Genomic DNA, 19608 nt, shown 5'->3' on the forward strand with positions numbered 1-19608 from the left:
AAAACCCAACTAATTCCCGAAATCATGAAAATCCTAATCCGTGGGAGTAGGGGGGAGAGAGTATACCGATAACTCCCCAAAAATATCTTTCTTTTTTTTCACCCATTCATGAAATTCCATATCCGTTGGGGGGGGGGGGGGGGGGGGGGGGGGGGGGGCTTTCAACACTAGTCAACACATGCGATTTTTATTCACTCTTATTTTTGAATTAAAAAAAAATCATGTCAGATTTTCTATAAAACATTGTTAAAAAAGGGCTGCTGCTATATGTTATTGGATATATCATCATTTGCTACCTTAAAGAAATGAAATTATAAAATCGATATTAATATAAGCATTTTAATGAATTACGTGATCATGAATCAATTTTAGTTTGAAATCATTCATAAAAATTATAACATGTCATAAAATTACGCTTAAGATTAATTTGTAACTAACAACATTATATAGAGATACATTTCAAAAAAGCGTATAACTTTTTTGGTACAAATTTTGACTCGGGGGCAGATGAATAGCCATGATATTATGGTATCATAATTACATGTATGAAGGCGTCTTAAACGCGCGATAATTGCAGTGCGTTATTAACGCGTCGACGTCAGATTATGACGCCATAACAGATGTCTGAAAATTTACGGGAGGAATACTGCTTCATCAACTGAATTTAAAAAGTCGGTTTATTTTGAATACAATTAAGAAATGAAGATAATAATTTTTCTATTGATCGACGTATCAAAGAAAAAATTGACCGGAAAACTTCATCAATGCGCGTAGCGCATTGATGAAAAAGTTTTCCGGTCAATTTTTTCTTTGATACGTCGATCAATAGAAAAATTATTATCTTCATTTCTTATCATTTAATATCAAATTTTCAAATCAAAAAATGTGAAGTGTCATTGATCAAAAATGTAAATAATGTAAATAAAGCGGCGCGTATGAATACAAAACAACAACAGCAACAATATTCAAAATGGATGCGCCTTCAGCTGATGCAGAGCTATTGTACTGAATTTAATGGATTAAACACAAATAGTGAGTTAAAATCAGAACCGACTGAATTGAAAACGAAAGGAAAATACATGCGATAGCTTGTGATATTATTCACAGTGCAGAAAAATTCGTAATAAAACTAGTTTTCATGTGAGATCGGTGGAATATGCAACTGGACATAATCATCCAAGGAGAGGCGATCGTGGACGAAAATAGTTGTTATGTCGACAAAGAATAGTATGTTTAAGCGACTTTTGTAAACGTTGTGGTAACTAGATAGCCAGTGATGTACTTAAATGGTATATCTAGTATCTGCCGCTTGGAATGCGCCGAAGGAGTTGATGCATTGTACTCATAACGATGCTTATTTTGAATTTCTGATGACCGATCATGTAGGGTACTGTGTAAATTTAAAAATCATCGTTACCAAATTTGAACAGCAGTGTTACCGTGAAAGTGTATGGGCCTATATGTTCGTTATAATTATTCCGGAAAAGGAACAGCCAGCCTCGCAGTAATGTTGATTGATCTCAAGCAGACGAAATCGTGAGAAGACGCTTAATTTTCTATTTCGTGAATAAGATATTGTGTTTTGCTTATTTTTGAAGGTTAGACTTTCAAGTTTTTATGTTTATAAAGTTGTATTTTGTTTGCTGACAATAAAACAGACACAACATTACACTTTGTTGACAGTGTTTATTTTGGAAATTCCCGTTCTATAAATAGTGTTTGATCAGAACAGTTGAGAAAAGTAGATCCGGCAAAAATTTTATTGATGCAGGTATCAAAGAAATTTTTCGACCAATCAGAAGCGCCGATATCTCATCAAACGAATAAATATTAAATGATCAATAAATCATCTACAGGGCCCCTTTGCATGAGAGAATGACTGAACATCACAAATTAAATCCTACTATACCAACATTTCGGAAGAAAATGACGACAGGGTAAGCAAGATATACTGAATACAGGGAAATATTCGCCCCCGTTTTATTTTCGTCCCTCTCGCCTTCGTTGACAGTGGGCGAATTTAAAACAGGACGAATTCTTATGTTTCAAACGATATTCTATATTCAAAACTTTGTCTGGGCGAATTCAAGACGGGGCGAAACCGTTTGCAAGTAAAACTGGGCGAAAATAACACGGGGCGAAAATAACCCTTGATACAGTACTCCCCTAGTTACTTCCCCTGACATATATCACTAAAATGTACGTAACCTACAACTCTAGTTGCATATAGAAATATTGTTTTTCCAGTCGATCGTTCTGGAGACAGTGGAGAGGATAATGAAAATTAAGAAAGAATTTGCAAATGAAGACTGCGAGGCAAGTAAACCATGTGTCAAGTATGTCTCACAAAAAGATATAGAATGAAACAAAGATACATAGAGAGTCAATTTGATTAAAATTCTCAATCTGCACCTTACTTTACACCTTTACTGCATAGGTGCTTGAGGACAGGACCGACCCCCCCTCCCTTTCACCCCCCCCCCCCCCCCAATTATAAAGACACCCGGGACTTCACTCTTTTTTAAAATTAAATTATCCTTTTATGACATATTTCTAATCTATTTCTTAAAAAAAATGTTTGTTTTAGGTAATTTTGGGCAATGAATGTATAAATTAGATTATAAATATGTCATAAAAGGATAATTTAATATAAAAGAAAAAAATAAAGTCCCGGGGGTCTATATACTGGGGGGTGGGGGTGAAAGTGGGGGAGGGGTCGATCCTGTCCTCAAGCACCTTTACCTTACCTAACTTTGTCGCTACTCGTGTAGTGACAGTATATAGTAGAACATTAAGGAGCAGATCGAGGATCTGATTTTTTTAAAATGAAGTTTTAAAGGCCCATGGTCACGATTTTGGTCAAAAATTATTTTTCCGATTCTAATGCTTACAATGCTTTAGTAAGGCATTTTTAGTAGGCAACAACAATTTGAGTATCATTTGTTGAGTTTGAAGTGAGTTACAGAGCTAACAATTCTTTGCTATGTAAACAAATCTTTTGTTTACATTTTAAATGTTGGGGAAAAATTCAAGTTTTAGACCTAAAATGAATGCGTTAAACGTTAGAAAGTGTTTAATTGTGCTTAAAATGAATAAAAAGATCAACAAATGAGCTTAAAAAACTTTTTTTTATTGGTATAATCAGCCTATGTAAACAAAAACAGGGCTCTTGTTTACATGACAAAGAGTTGTGAGACTCGTATCTTGCTCATAACTTTACGACCGACTCTCAAATTTCTTTTGATCATTAGAAATAGATTACATTCCTAAAGCATTGTAAATAATAAAAATAGTAAAATTCAATTTGACCAAAATCGTGACCATGCCCCTTTATTAATTGATTTAAACGATTCACATTTTTTCTTTTGAAGATATTTCATGATTTATGCCAGTCTGGGCCTCGGAAACATACTTAAATATTCTCAACAACCACGTATCAAAAGTATGTTTTAATGGACTTCATTTCTGAGAACTGTGAAATTATAATTTCATGAATTTTGCATATAAATGTGCAACTTAAGCATACCGGTGTGTCTTTTTATAATTAACAATTTTTAATAATTAATGAGTCCATGCTTGATTACTAAGGTATATACCGTTATGTTTATTCTCACCAAGGTTGAAGTCAAGCGCAAATCTCCTACAAAGAGGAAACCGTGATTAGGCATGCGCAATAAACGGAATTGCTGTTCCAGTAAATGAACACTTTCTATTCAACAACGTGAATCTTGCCAAGGCGAAGACTCCATAACAATAAATGTTTTGCCAGCATACATATGATGTATATGAATTATTTCGCAGCACAAAAAATATCTCCACTTTATGTAGAACATTTTGAATCATATATTCAAAGTCGTGACTTGACTTTTACTTACTTAGTAAATACATGTCTGAATAATAAGAAACAGAAAGTTCGAACAACAAATCTTTTTCACATTTTCAGACATAAGATTCATATTCCGAACTTAAAGTACTACATGTTACTAATTCAAATTTGTTCTTATAATATAGAAACCTTATTGGTAAGCATCATTTTAGTAATTAAAATGGTAGAAAATACTGTATATTTAAATAAGCATATCGGAGAGGATAAGATATCTATTCCATTTATAGTTTTAAAAAACATACGTGTGTCAAATCAAATTGCATTAATTTTATTATTCAAAAATGTGTTCAAATATTGGTAATTAAAATGTCTAACGTAATGATATGATATTGTCTAGCGATTTAAGAATTTTTGAAGCCAGATATAAACGAACATAAATCAATATTTATGATTTAACGTTGACATCATCGGGGTATTTATCAAACAAATTATATTTATTTATGTTTTGATTAAAATGACAGTCGGGGTTTTAAAATCACGTTACTCACATCCTTCCAACAACCCCCCCCCCCCCCCCAAAAATAAAAGAAAAAAAAGAAAATCCACATAGACAAAATATCCCGAGGGATATTGAAGAGCTGATTATATATAGAGGATATCTATAATTGTGTGATTTTATAATTGCTTTATCCAACGAGTTGAAATGGTGTATATATTCGCGAGGCTTGCCAACCAAGACGTACGTAATTAAGTTTTAATGGAAAAAGGGAATTATTAATTCAGCAAAACTATGACATTTTAGTAAAATGAAAAACAGAAATGAAATATGTAACATACTGTAGCATTTGCGTTTGACATTTATTTCATTGATCTCAGATAGATTTTTATATCAAGTTTTTCTTGTGGCAGTATATCTACTAAGAGCACATGAAACATCGATTGGCATTTGTAGAGTGACGTAGTTTCAACAACATCATGTTAGTGCAATAAAAATATGAACTATGTACCAACATATATACAGAATGAATTTATGTTGCGGATTTATCATAACAAATTATCCACTCCTAATTCTATCGAACCAATTTGAGTATATTTTGAAAAGAGAAGAAGGCAAAAGGCTGAATGCGACATTCAAGATAGTTCCATATTGTGGGATACGCATGTGCATAGACAAATGTCTCCAAAACTCTGGATGTCGGTCAGTGAACTATAATTCGAAGTCTTTGGCGTGCGAGCTGAATTTTGTGGGCCACAGTTCTTATCCATCTCTGTTACAGTCCGCAGTTGAATTTGAATATCTCCATATTGCCACCGAGCACTTGGAAGAAAATGTAAGCAGTATCAAAGAGAAGTGAGAAAGAGAATCCGAGATAGAAGGATTGTCTCTCTAAATGTTTTTCAATATCTCAGAAAATATGAAAACTAAATATAATGAGAGAGAGAGAGAGAGAGAGAGAGAGAGAGGGAGAGAGAGAACGAATTTCATTGTAATATCTTGTTCTAATTCTATCAAGTGTAACTTTTAGTTGATATGGTTATTTCTTTTTTTCATGTGTAACAAAGTGCAGTGTTCAGAATGTTGAATGCGTAGCTTTGCATACAAGTGAGAAAAAATGCATCCGATCCTCATCTAAAATGGGTAGGCTTTAACCAACGGTGACCAATTGATAATTACAACTCTCTCTCTCTCTCTCTCTCTCTCTCTCTCTCTCTCTCTCTCTCTCTGTTCCTTGAATACGTCTGATCTAAAGTGGCATTCTAACACCAACCATAAGAATGACATGTCTTTGCTTTTTGTTTATTCCCGAGCATTTTTTTGTTTTCAGTTGCCCCTGAGAACGTTGCATTGGGTAAAATTGTTTACTCTTCTTCCGTCTATGAAGAAAATTATGCAGATCATGATGTTAAGTACATTGTTGATGGGAATTCTGGGAGAGCGTTTGGAATTTGTGGATCAACATATATCGAGATGAAACCATGGATACTGATCGATCTAGGTCAAGTTTACCAAATCAGAAAATTGAACGTCGTTGTCTTTAATAGTAGGTACAAATAGACTTTCTAACTTAAATTCAATATTATATATATATATATATATATATATATATATATATATATATATATATATATATATATATATATATATATATATATGTGATAGTGGGTTGTCCCAAAGAAACAAACAAGTCCACTTTAAGGGTTCTTCATTTTATTCGGATACATGGATAGGATTAAAGGATTTAAACCCTGTAATATAATTCATAGATATCAGCATAAAAAGGATCAATGTTTACATAAGTTTCAGCATAAAAATATACAACCATATTCAAATACATATTCATGAAATACATTAATGCTCAGAGTTCACTAATCAAACTATTTGTAAAGAAGGATAACTCTGATCATAATTTCAGTGTCAAGAAGAGTTACTGCCCTTGAACACAATTTACAAAAATATAGAAATATGCTCTACATCTTTATCAATATCAATATTTAATTAAATAAAAACATATACTTTCAATGTAACTCCTTTGTAGATTACATTTTATCAAGATACATAAAATAAATATAAAAATATAACTTTGCAACGATCACCTGTTTATGGAACAAGGTTTCATGCACAATCCTGCAGATTACTCTGACAATGGTAGCTAGTCTCTAACTACAAGTATTAAATATGGTAACAATAACTAACCTTTCACATATATTAGAAATGAGATACTATAGCTTAGATATCAGAACTATGAATTACTGGGATAATTTATAAAATACATTCTTTCATAAATAAGGTATTATAACCTAAAACAAGTAGAATTAGCCAAATGTACCAATTAATAGAAAATATCATTATCATCTATTAAATTATTTATTAAAGTTCAAGAATACCAAAAAATAGAACACTTACTATAAATGACTGCTTCAAATATGTTAATGAAATAAATAAATAAGTGAAATCGTCTCTTGAAGAAATTAGGTCTTACTCCTAGGAATACTAGCCTTGGTCTGTCACAAAGGCTACTCAGTTAAAGCGGGAAAAAATCATAAAAACATACTATTGGCTAAGTAAACCACCTGATCTTGTCCACATGTATGTAAGTGACCATACAGGTGAAATGACTTAGGGCTATAAAATATCAGAAGCCACTAGAAAAGGTAATTAAGTAATGATTACTTGATAGATGCATAAAAGACAGGGAGTTATAGGGATATTAGTCTGTTTCTAAATATGTACATGTAAAATATGGAATATAGGATGATGATGATGATGTTGAAGATGAAATATGAATAATATGCATGAATGTAATTATCATAAAATGCACCCTATTACACTCTCCCCCCTGCTTGAAAATGATGTCCCATCATTTTGCTGGTTTAAAAGAGTATAAAAGTCTATTCACAATAACTTTTAAAAGTCCATCCAAAAGTTTATCACGATGGTCTTTCAAAGCTGGTTCTTTAGTTACTTTGAGAAGGAATTCAGCTTTGTCTCTCCAACTTGTTTCTACTACATGTTGATTTACAAGAAATTGGCCTGTGTTCATCCATGTTGGTTTTCTTCTAACTCTTGAAGATCTACGAACTTGAGGTTCTGGTGAATCTTCCAGTTCCTGGGATTCTGCATCCTCATCCTCATCATTAGTATCCAAATGCTGGATAGCGTCTCGATCAGCCGGCTGTTGTTCTTCATCTTCTTCAGCATCTGCGTCTGCATCTGCATCATGTAAGAAGTCCTCTTCTGCAATATGTGGTTCATGGACAGGTTCCACAATATCACCTGCATCCAAATCACCAACATCTTCTCCCAAGATCTTCTCAGCAGCAGTGTGAGGAACATGTATGACGTCATGTGGGAAGTCCATGTCTTCATCACTGTCTGTGTCTGATTTAACAGGCTCAGTTGGAGTTGGCTCTTCTGATTTGTTTTTCAATTTCCTCTTTCTTGGTACTGGCTTTGGTAATATGTCGATTCTTTCTGGTGGTATGAAATTCAAAGGAAGTAATAAATTCCTATGCAAAGTTCGCACTTTTCCTGATTTGTATTCTCGCTGAACTCTATAAACAGGAATATCAGGATTTGGTTGTGAAAGTACTAGGTACGGTTCACTCTCCCATTTATCGGCAATTTTGTGTTTTCCAGTGAAAGACACTATTTTGACGAGAATTCTATCTCCTGCTTTGAGTGTTGCCCCTCTTACTTTTCTATCATAAAAATCTTTCTGCTTTTCCTGAGATTGTTTTACATTCTGTTGTGCCAAATTGTAGGATGTTTCAAGTCTCTCTTTAAGTTTCTCTATGTAATGAGTCATTGTCTGTTTATCTTCATATGGATTTGTTTTAAAAGCTAAGTCAATAGGTAGTCGGGGTTCTCTGCCGAACATAAGATAGAATGGGGTCTGTCCTGTTGAAGATTGTTTCATACAGTTATAACAGTGGACTATCGGACCAATATGTTTCTTCCAGTCTTTCTTCTGTTCTGGGTGTAGAGTTCCTAACATCTTGATTAAAGTTCGATTGAATCTTTCACAGAGTCCATTTCCCATCGGGTGGTAAGGTGTAGTTCTTGATTTCATCACACCAGTAATTTCACATAATTCTTTGATAAGGTTACTTTCAAAATTTGCTCCTTGGTCGGTGTGGATTTTCTTTGGTATTCCATAGTGGATGATAAAGTTATTGAATAAAACATCAGCTGTTGTTTTTGCGGTTTGATTTCTTGTTGGAATGGCTTGTGCATATCTGGTAAAATGGTCGGTGATGACAAGTACATTTTCGTAACCTCCTTTAGATGTTTCTAGGGTAAGAAAATCTAAGCACAAAAGTTCCAAAGGTTGACAAGTTTCGATGTTTACAAGAGGTGCTTTGTGGTTTTCAGGTGATTTTCTCAATATACATCTTTGACATTTTTTAATATATTCCTCAATGTCAACTGTCATTCTATGCCAGAAGAATCGGTCTTGTATCAATGATGTTGTTTTATCTCTCCCAGGGTGACCCATATCATCATGTAGTGATTTCAGAATTGTTGGTATGTACGATGATGGTAACAGTAGTTGATACTTCTTCTTTTTCTGGACAAGAGTTTCTCTGTATATGATTTCATTGATGATTTTCAGCTTCTCAAAATTTCTGTATATTGTCATATGCTCTGGAGATGTTGGCATCTCTTTTCTGAATGGTTTGACTTTGCTCCTAATGTATGGAAACCAAAATTTCAAAACTGGATCGTTGTATTGGGCGGTAGTGATGTCTATTTCTTCATCAATTTCTGGCTGAATCAAATCTTCTTTTATAGATTCACAATCTATGGCAAGACATTCTGCGTAAGGTGACACATTAATGGCATTGCAAATGGATTGGATTGCTTCTCTTGAGATGTTACAAGTTTTCTCATGGTTTTGGTTTGTCAGTCCAGGTAAACGGCTTAAGCTATCTGCATCGTTGTTAGATTTTCCTGGTCGATAAATAATATCAAAGTTAAATGATGCTAAATTTGCTATCCATCGTTGACTTGTTGCGTCAAGATGGGCTGTTGAGAGAACATAAGTTAGAGGATTATTGTCTGTATAAACTTTAAAAGTTTGTCCATAGAGATAGTCTTTGAATTTTTCACAAATGCTCCATTTTAAGGCTAGAAATTCCAGTTTATGTACAGGGTAGCGTTTTTCAGATTTGCTTAAACCTCGACTTGCATAAGCTATTACTCTCTTTGTGTTGTCTTGTAGCTGATAGAGAACTGCGCCAAGTCCTAACAAAGAGGCGTCTGTATGAAGTTCAAATGGTTCATTGTAATTTGGAAATCCTAATATTGGTGGTGATGATAAATGTCTTTTGAGTTGTTGAAATGATTTCTCTTGATCTCCTCCCCATTCCCAAGATGGCGGTGCTTTGGAATTCTTTCGGCTCTTCTGTGAAGTGGGTGGCATCAACTGATTTAATGGTTTCGCAATCTTTGTGAAGTCTTTGATGAAACGTCGATAATAACCAACGAATCCAACAAACTGTCTTACTTCATCTGGTTTGGTTGGTCTAGGCCAATTCACAACTTTTTCAATCTTGTCTGGATCTGGTTCGATTCCATTTTTAGAAACTACGTGACCTACGTATTTCACTTTATCCATGAAAAATTGACATTTTTTAGGTGAAAGTTTTAAATTGTTCTCTCTGATACATTGGAATATGCTTTGCAGTCTTTTAACGTGTTCTTCAAAAGTTTTTGAAAATACTATAAGATCATCAAGGTAGATGAAACAAATGTTCAGATTTAGATCTCCTAGACAGTTTTCCATGAGTCGTTGATACGTTGCGGGGGCGTTAGCTAAACCAAATGGCATGCGATTATACTCGAAAAATCCCAAAGGTCCTACTGTGAATGCTGTTCTCTGTTAATGATCTTCAAACAATTCAACTTGATGATATCCGCTCTTCATATCGAGGACAGAAAAGTATGAGTTTCCACCAAGAGAGTCTAATATTTCTTCTATTCTAGGAAGTGCATATGCATCTTTAATTGTTCTTGCGTTTAACTGTCTATAATCGACACACATGCGCAGATCACCGTTTTTCTTTCTACACAGTACGACGTTACTAGTCCATGGTGATTCTTATCTTCTTATGATTCCTGCTGTTAATAATTGCTGTAGATGGTCTCGAACTTCTTGGATCATTGATGGCGGAATTCTCCTGTGTCTTTGCTTGAAAGGAACTTCATCATTCATGTTTATCTTGTGTTGTACTCTGTTACTGTGACCAATGTCTGTATCACTAGTCGAGAAAATGTCTTTGTTTTGTTCCAATATTCTGTATCCATATTGCTGTTGATTTTGTGTCAGATTGGTTGATGAAATTTTCACTAAATTCATTACATCTTGATTTTCTGAATCTGTAGAGGTAGTTTGTGGTTGAACATCTTCAATAAGTACAGGATGTAGCTCACACAACAACGCTTTAGGCGGTATGTTGACAGTTCTTGTAGTGATGTTGCTGATGTTGACTTCTACTTCATAGTTGTCTTTGTATTTGTACGACACTAAAGATGGAGAAATGTCAAGGTCATCTGGTATAACAGATCCACTAGTTTTCTGAAGTACTGCACAGACAGGTTGGTATGGTATCTGTCTATCTATGAATCCAGATATTGTCACTTCCTTGTTTGGTGGTATGATTATACTACAAGTCTCTGCTGATTTAACAATGCCTAGAATGTTTCTATTACGGTTAAGTTCTTTCTCTCGTAGAGCGACACATCTAAATGCTAAGTACCATGGTGTTTTCATTTGGGTATTTTGCAGAAATCTTTCGCCATTTTGTTGTTTCACACAGTTCATGATATTCTTAATAAAGTTTGTACCAATTATAGCTGGAACTTTCTTACTGTAATCAGTTGTCGGTACAACTAACATAAGACAGTCCTTCGTATTTGGTGAACTAATATCTTCAGTGCTGACAGTTACTTTGATGTATCCTAAGTATGGCATGTTCTCTCCGTCTGCACATTTGATTTTAATAATATCGTCCAACGAATGGAGTGGAACATCTTGTAGGTAAGAATTGTAAAAGTCAGTGTTGATGGTACACACTGTAGCTCCAGTGTCAAGTAAAGCTGCGGTATCTACACCATTGATGTTAACGTGTATAATATTCTGTTCTCCCATCAGTCCTGGTATTTGTTGTTGTAATTCAGTGAGGCTCTGTATTGGTTGACCGTGGCCTAGCGTCTGCCTCTCGATGCTAGTCCTCTGTAGTTTAACGGTCTGCTGACATGGTCTGTTCTCACTCGACATCCATACTGAACGTGTCCTTCCTGTCCACATCTATAACATATAGGTAGTCCATTAGGTCCCATTGAACTTTGTCCAGGTCTTTGTTGTCTTGCTTGGAAGTAATTTCCTTGTTGACCTCTGAATGAACTCTGTTGTTGTTGTCCAAACTGTTGTTGTTGTATGGGTACTTGTGGACGAGGTACAACTGGATGTTGAAAGCGTGCTCCATTGTTTCTAGGGAAGAAGTTTCTATGATATGGAGTCTGAGGTTGCTGTAGACGATCATCTTTCAGTTGTTGCACATCAGCTGTTAATTTGAGTAGCATCCCTTTGATGTCATCCATACCGGAAGCTTCATCTTCTTCGTGAGTAACACTCATAACGGTTGGTCCAGTTTTCTTTCCTTTGTTTACTTTTCTTCTCTCATGGTCCTGTTCAATTGCTCTTAGTTCTGATCTAAGTTCATCAAATGACAGAATTTTATCATGGATGTATCCAGATATATCCTTCAAGTCAGATCGAAGTCCATCCCAGAATGCATGACGTAACATATTGTCAACTTGAGAATGTCGAACTTCACCATGCATCACAGCTTTATTTATGATCTGTTCAAGTCTACATCCCCAGTCAGAAACACTTTCATTTTCCTCTTGTTGTGCACTATAGAATTGTCCAAGTATTCTTTGACAACTGTCAATAGTATCGTAGATGGAGTTCATTTTCTGAATGATGCTATCTATTGTTGCTCCTGGTCCGAGTCTCATGAGGATGTTGGCTGCTTCTCCTTTCACTGATCTCCGGATGGCTTGTAGAATCTGATCATGTCTGTATACTTTCTCGTTGAGTAAACATTGGATTTCGTAGCGCCATAGTTCGTAACTTGTTTCTCCTCTCGGCGATCCAGAAAATGTTGAAATCCTAGGAAAGTTCATATACTGTTTGGTTGTCTCATCTGTTTGTTCAGTTTTTATTTTCGCTGTTGCTCCAAGTTGCGACTTCTCCTCCAGCCATTTCTTGAGATCGTCTGGTGTATCGCATTTTGGTTTTAATTTCAAAGCTTCAAATGCTTCAATGATTTTCTTTCCTTCCTCCTCAGAAATTTTGTCTCCCATGCTGAATTTTCAGTTGGTACACAATTCACAATATTTAAATGCAAATCACAAATATCTGCTTTTTCACTAAATTTCACAGTTATATCACTTGAATTTCAGCGTCTCCTTGAAAATCACAGCATAGTGTTCACAGTTCACTCAAATGAATGATTCAAGTAAATGTTAATAGTCATATAGTATTCATTTGAAGATTATCTGCCCTTGATGCATGTGCTTTACATGCATAACATGAGTGGATGAAAGGGAGAATGAATGGGTGAGTGTGTAAATGAAAAATGTTGACCTAATGATCAAAATGTTTGAAAAAATAATTAATCAGGTTTAAACCAAAGAAAAAAAATGATGTAGGACTCAAATGCAAAATGTATATCTAAATTCAAAATGCAACTGTCAAAAATGAATGCAGTCAGAGGCAGAAAAAAAAAAATTTAAATGTCAAAAATAAATTGTCAATGGAAAAAAAATGGAAAAATTTATCAAATTAATGAAAAATGTCTTACTTTTAGATTGCTACATTAAGGCTAATTCAAAAAATTTAATCACAAATTGATTTCAAAAAAATTTTCAAAAATGAATTGCTCTGTATAAAGGGCAATAACTCTACATAACAAAATAAATTGCAAGTATTTATAGCAATGAAAAATGAATGATGATTTTAAAACTGATGATGATTGGCAGAATTCAAATATTGAAAATAAATACTATCTACATAGAAACATGAAATACCAAATAGATCTAGTCTAAGAGATCAATCAATGCTCAATGCAATGTCAATAATTAAATGAAAAGTTACTACAGACACCCAGACAGACAGTTAAACAGTCATCAAAGCAAGAATCACTTTCTTAATGTTCTAGTCACTCACATGATCAAAAAGGCTGCACTGTCTGCTGTCTGTTATCTCAAGGTGTTGAATGGCTCGATCCGGAGTCTGGAATCTGGAACAGGCCAGGATTCAAGAGTCACAAAACATGAGTCCAGTGTTCAATCTGTATAGACCTCGGCTTTCCACCATAAGAATCTGTAGACATCAGTCAGCTTCATGTGTGGTCCCCATCTCCTTGGTATCCGAATGCAACGTGGGCGCCAAATGTGATAGTGGGTTGTCCCAAAGAAACAAACAAGTCCACTTTAAGGGTTCTTCATTTTATTCGGATACATGGATAGGATTAAAGGATTTAAACCCTGTAATATAATTCATAGATATCAGCATAAAAAGGATCAATGTTTACATAAGTTTCAGCATAAAAATATACAACCATATTCAAATACATATTCATGAAATACATTAATGCTCAGAGTTCACTAATCAAACTATTTGTAAAGAAGGATAACTCTGATCATAATTTCAGTGTCAAGAAGAGTTACTGCCCTTGAACACAATTTACAAAAATATAGAAATATGCTCTACATCTTTATCAATATCAATATTTAATTAAATAAAAACATATACTTTCAATGTAACTCCTTTGTAGATTACATTTTATCAAGATACATAAAATAAATATAAAAATATAACTTTGCAACGATCACCTGTTTATGGAACAAGGTTTCATGCACAATCCTGCAGATTACTCTGACAATGGTAGCTAGTCTCTAACTACAAGTATTAAATATGGTAACAATAACTAACCTTTCACATATATTAGAAATGAGATACTATAGCTTAGATATCAGAACTATGAATTACTGGGATAATTTATAAAATACATTCTTTCATAAATAAGGTATTATAACCTAAAACAAGTAGAATTAGCCAAATGTACCAATTAATAGAAAATATCATTATCATCTATTAAATTATTTATTAAAGTTCAAGAATACCAAAAAATAGAACACTTACTATAAATGACTGCTTCAAATATGTTAATGAAATAAATAAATAAGTGAAATCGTCTCTTGAAGAAATTAGGTCTTACTCCTAGGAATACTAGCCTTGGTCTGTCACAAAGGCTACTCAGTTAAAGCGGGAAAAAATCATAAAAACATACTATTGGCTAAGTAAACCACCTGATCTTGTCCACATGTATGTAAGTGACCATACAGGTGAAATGACTTAGGGCTATAAAATATCAGAAGCCACTAGAAAAGGTAATTAAGTAATGATTACTTGATAGATGCATAAAAGACAGGGAGTTATAGGGATATTAGTCTGTTTCTAAATATGTACATGTAAAATATGGAATATAGGATGATGATGATGATGTTGAAGATGAAATATGAATAATATGCATGAATGTAATTATCATAAAATGCACCCTATTACATATATATATATATATGTACAAATATACCTTCTGACTTGAATTCATATATATAAATATGAAAATTACGTATTTAGATTCCAATATGGTCTAAAGGTTTTTTGTTGTTTTTTTTTTTACAAATGTGACGCGCCAAGCAAAAACCACCGTTATGATGAGGTAAGATAAGGGCCTTATCTTAATTATGACCTAACGTTAAAATACGTGTCTAATTATCACAACATCGTAAACGCTGCATATTAAGTATTATTATCTGCCATGCGTGTTTCACTTCCGTGTTTTAAGAATCAATTACATAGCCTAGTTATGAAGGAAAATCTGCTATGCCTTAAAAAAGTTTTGCATCATCAATGATTTTCTTTATTAGAAAATAGCGTAATTTAGTAATAATTAGATTAAGACTAGACAAGTGTTGAAATATTTGTCCTTTTTAAATAGATAAAAAAGATTGTTTTCCCTTGGACTGAAATGTCACATTTTCATTGGTTTAAACATAGCACCTGATTGCCTCATATATCTCTATATTTGTTCTGTGAGAAATAATATTAGGCAATATGGCCGTCATTGGTCGACGCTTCGCTTACTCATTTCGACATTTCATAGTATTTAATACATAAACCGCAAGCCGTAAGTTTTTAAAGTATTTGGAGTAGTTGCCCTTTGAAATTCTTTAAAATTAGAGTAGTTGCCCTTTGAATATTGACGTCACATTGTTTTGTCTGGAGCAGAACAAAATGGCAGCGTCGAAATTTGCTCAAATCTCTGCAGAGGAAAGGGAGAAAACATTTAAAATTGATTATCAACAAAACATTGTAAGTAAACATGGGTGAAGCAAGGATTTTTAAAGAGTATTTGAAAGGTGAGATTGAAAATTTTGAAGAGCTTGAATGAGTTAAATTTGACAAGATGTTAGGCATCTTGTACGTGGCTTCATCGCTATTTGTGAATATATATGTCGCTTGTTAGTCCTCGGGAAAACAAAACACTTATTAGGTTAGTTACTGACTCACTACGGAAATAGCCGTCTATGAGATTGATCAACCCAATATATTTCCGTAGTGAGTCAGTAACTAACCTAATAAGTAATAATGTCGATCTTGGTTGTGCGGAACAAGAAAAATATCGAGGCTTCCTAGCTAAATTTAAATATTAAAACTATGCGTCATTTTCATTTATTTGACCTAAATAAAATATAAAGGAATTTACTAAAATACCAAAAATATTTGATGATAAATTATCATAATTCCAATCATGTTTGGTTTCTAAGAAGACGCGATGCTGAACTGACGATCCAATCTAAATGTCGGGCGCTTTCAAGTCTCATTTTTTTCTGTGATCTGAAAACACGATGTGATTTAAGACCTTTTGATTTAAAATATCAATTTGCAGTTTTACTTTAAACCAACAAACAAATATATTTCCAGATGAAAAACATTTTTAGTTCCTGTATTTTATTGACTAGATAGTTGTGTTGTAGTAAGCATGTCGAATGTTCTGTACTTTAGCTATAACTGAAGCAATAAATAGAACAAAAAAGAAACTTTTATATGATAGTATCTAACTAATGTAAACAGATGAAGATACATGCATGCTGCATGTATACACTATTGATAAACTGAATTCAAGCACTGAATTAGGCATCTAAAGCCAATACACGCATTTCTAGAAATAACTTTCAACTTCAATTCGCGTATGGTAGTTTATGGCGTCGCTCAACAAAACTGAATAAAATCATCGCGAGATACAGGTGTTGCAGTGTACAGAAGCTAATCATAATCGATGAGTCATCTTTTCTGAAATATTCAATATATTTGCATTTATAACACCCAAAAGAATGCGTTTCAAGACTAAATCCCAAATTTCGATTTTTAGACAAAATACATGTATTCATGGTATGGAAAATGTAACTCCTTTTTTATCCTATTGTGACAATGTTAAATTGTTTTTTTTATGGTCAGATTCTTTATAAAAAAAAATACTTTGGTTATTTTGTATTATCCCCCCCCCAATGAAAATAAAACATATATTTCTTTGAGAACAAATTGTTCTGTCCTTCCGCTTGGGAGATGCACATGCAAAAAGAAACTACTCTAAATTATTTCTACTCCCATTGTTTAGATTTTTCGTTGAAACTAATGTCTATCCACATGCAAATAAAACAATTTTAATTCATTTATATTCTCATTGATTTGATTAATGTTTCATCGATATTCATTCAAACGATTGTGCATTCCTTTCACACAGGAAAATACATTGTATTATACCTTTATATCTCTGCCATTTTCATTCTCCTGTTTCACATGCCAATGGAATCCATGAAAATTAAATGACAATTGACTTTAAAATTGTGTAATATGTTCAGTAATTTCACGGTGTAGGAGATAAACTAAATGCATTATTAAAATAAAAAGTCTTTTGTTTCTTTTTTTCCTATCAATTTTTATTTTTAAAATCAATTTGAAAAAATGCAGTTTCCAGGTATTTCTGTCATTGTTAATTTAAAAAAATATTAACAGAAAAATATCAAATGAGAGAGAGAGAGAGAGAGAGAGATGAATATACAACATAAGTAAATGTATGTACAATATTAAAGAAAGCAAATCGTTTTTAAAATTACTCAAGATAAACTATTGTATTCTTTTTGAGACAGTATGATTGTTTTAATCGCAAGGTTATAAAATGTGAACCGTTTTCTAAATGATGATCTCATTTATATTCTGCCTTTCATTCTGCAACATTGTGTAGAAATAATATGTTTTATAAAAAAGAAAAAAATATGTTTCTATACAGAGATTTAATTTGTTATATATTTTAGGAATTTGAATCATTTGTACTATTCCATATGCCAAAAATTATTATTCATTGTTTGAAATACACTAAATCAAAATAAGATTAAGGGACTGTTATTGAAATATCTGTAGTTAATAATTTAGCAACAATTATGTACTAGCCTTTTTTTGTGCGATCGACGTCAAAGCATATACTTCTTCATTTGAATGCGTTTTTGCAACACCCTAACAATGAGAAATATATGTAATGCTGTATATCATTGGAAGAAGAAAAAACAGCTTTATTAGAATCAATAAAATACTAAAATTGTCAACATTTTCAGTTAAGGGAGGTTTTTGCTTGGCGCGTCACAAATGATCTTACGAGATCTCTGGCCTTGAACTCTGGAGGCCACTCCCCTAGCAATGAGCGGCCATATAGGCAAGCCATCTGTGCCTAGATGGCCGAATGGTTAGCGCAGTGGCCGCTCATTGCTAGGAGAGTGGGCTCCAGAGGTCATGAGTTCAAGCCCAGGCCGGGGCGGAGTTGTAGATCTAATATAGGGAATTTCTCTGTGCTTTATGTATATGTATATCATTCACTATGGGTGTGTATATATATATATATATATATATATATATATATATATATATATATATATATATATATATATATATATATAGTCAAAAACAACAAGTGATTTAATGAGTTTCGTACTGAATTGCTCTTCTTCTGTTTTCAGGTTACCCGGACACTACATGTGCGTTCTATGACATCAGAATTGGTTTGACAACAAACACAAGCGAAATGACTCTCTGCAATACAGACAGCCAATATGTATCCAAGATAGTTGAATGTCAACAATGCATCGTGGGACAATTTGTCCACTTTCAGTTAAATAATAATGTCAACTGTCACCTTCATATCTGTGAAGTTGAGATATTTGCGGTAAAGCATATGTTGTAGACACATCGCGAATCACATCATTGTTCGTGGGAGATCAATGTTAATTAATTTCTTAGGTTATTCTGACCCACGAATTTACATTTCAACAAACGTGTTTCCAAATATTTCTTATTTTGCTTGAAATAATAGTCTCTATCAGGAGAAAAATGTCAGAACTCCTAAATTCAAGACTAAGTTGTTTAAACATTAAGAAGTGACCTTGAAACATCAAATGGAATTTTCTTTTATCTATTAGATTTAAAAAACAACCCACTTACTCATGTAAGTTATGTGTTTACTTTTTTGTGATCGCAACCATCTTCATTTTTTATATAAACTTAAGATAATGATCTGTAAACACGTTCATTTCTTGTTTTTAATCTTACTACACATTATTCATAGGTATTTTTAGTGAGTATTCGGTTAACCGGTTAACCACCGAACGATGCGATTATCGAATAGTGAATCTGCACAATTATCTTAATCGAAGAAAAAAAACCATGGTAAATTTGTAAAATATTTACCAATGGCATTAAATGAATACAACAATTTCCCTCATCAGAACTGTGCAGCTACAGACTTATTTGAAGATTTTAAAATCTGAACAAATCTGTAGGGGGTTCATTGGTGTCCTCTGGTCAGGAAAAGTTTGAATATTGCACATTTATATTGGGACTTTGCCTCAAAATAGGGTACCCATTTTTATCAGTCGGCATGGGATCTATCTTTAGAACAAAAAAAATCCAGTCTATACTTAGAACACCTGTGTCTATAGAGACACATTGACGTTATATTTTTATAGAAAAAAGTAATGTCAATTCAAAACAATTCGTGTTGAATTTGATACACAAATCTATACCTGTCCTATGTTTGTTTTATGGTGTTTTTTTTTTTTCAGAATGATAATTATAGGTTATCATAAATTCTTTTTA

General features: G+C 33.4%; 1 protein-coding gene and 1 long non-coding RNA gene across 2 annotated transcripts; one reads left to right on the plus strand and one right to left on the minus strand.

The window, feature by feature from the left end:
- The first annotated feature begins 4711 nt into the window (after nucleotides 1-4711).
- On the plus strand, nucleotides 4712-18983 carry LOC128181719 (uncharacterized). Its single transcript, XM_052850229.1, has 5 exons — nucleotides 4712-5157; nucleotides 5390-5465; nucleotides 5653-5868; nucleotides 5988-5990; nucleotides 18474-18983. Exons 1-5 carry the CDS (start codon nucleotides 4828-4830, stop codon nucleotides 18695-18697), a joined length of 849 nt encoding a protein of 282 aa, XP_052706189.1. The 5' UTR covers nucleotides 4712-4827; the 3' UTR covers nucleotides 18698-18983.
- On the minus strand, nucleotides 13885-14965 carry LOC128181721 (uncharacterized). The gene is made up of 2 exons (XR_008243355.1): nucleotides 14542-14965; nucleotides 13885-14298 (listed from the first exon to the last, which is right to left on the minus strand). It is a non-coding gene; the product is annotated as an uncharacterized LOC128181721 (long non-coding RNA).
- Nucleotides 18984-19608: the final 625 nt, after the last annotated feature.

The sequence above is a fragment of the Crassostrea angulata genome, chromosome 4 (assembly GCF_025612915.1).
Source record: "Crassostrea angulata isolate pt1a10 chromosome 4, ASM2561291v2, whole genome shotgun sequence".
Classification (NCBI taxonomy): Eukaryota; Metazoa; Mollusca; class Bivalvia; order Ostreida; family Ostreidae; genus Magallana; species Magallana angulata.

Bases quoted from the DNA above. Each gene is read 5' to 3' on its own strand.
- LOC128181719 (XM_052850229.1), top strand. From the start codon at position 4,828: ATGTACCAACATATATACAGAATGAATTTATGTTGCGGATTTATCATA. The intron at 5,158-5,389 runs GTAAGCAGTATC...TGTGTAACAAAG, and splicing joins CCGAGCACTTGGAAGAAAAT to TGCAGTGTTCAGAATGTTGA. The intron at 5,466-5,652 runs GTAGGCTTTAAC...TTTTGTTTTCAG, and splicing joins CCGATCCTCATCTAAAATGG to TTGCCCCTGAGAACGTTGCA.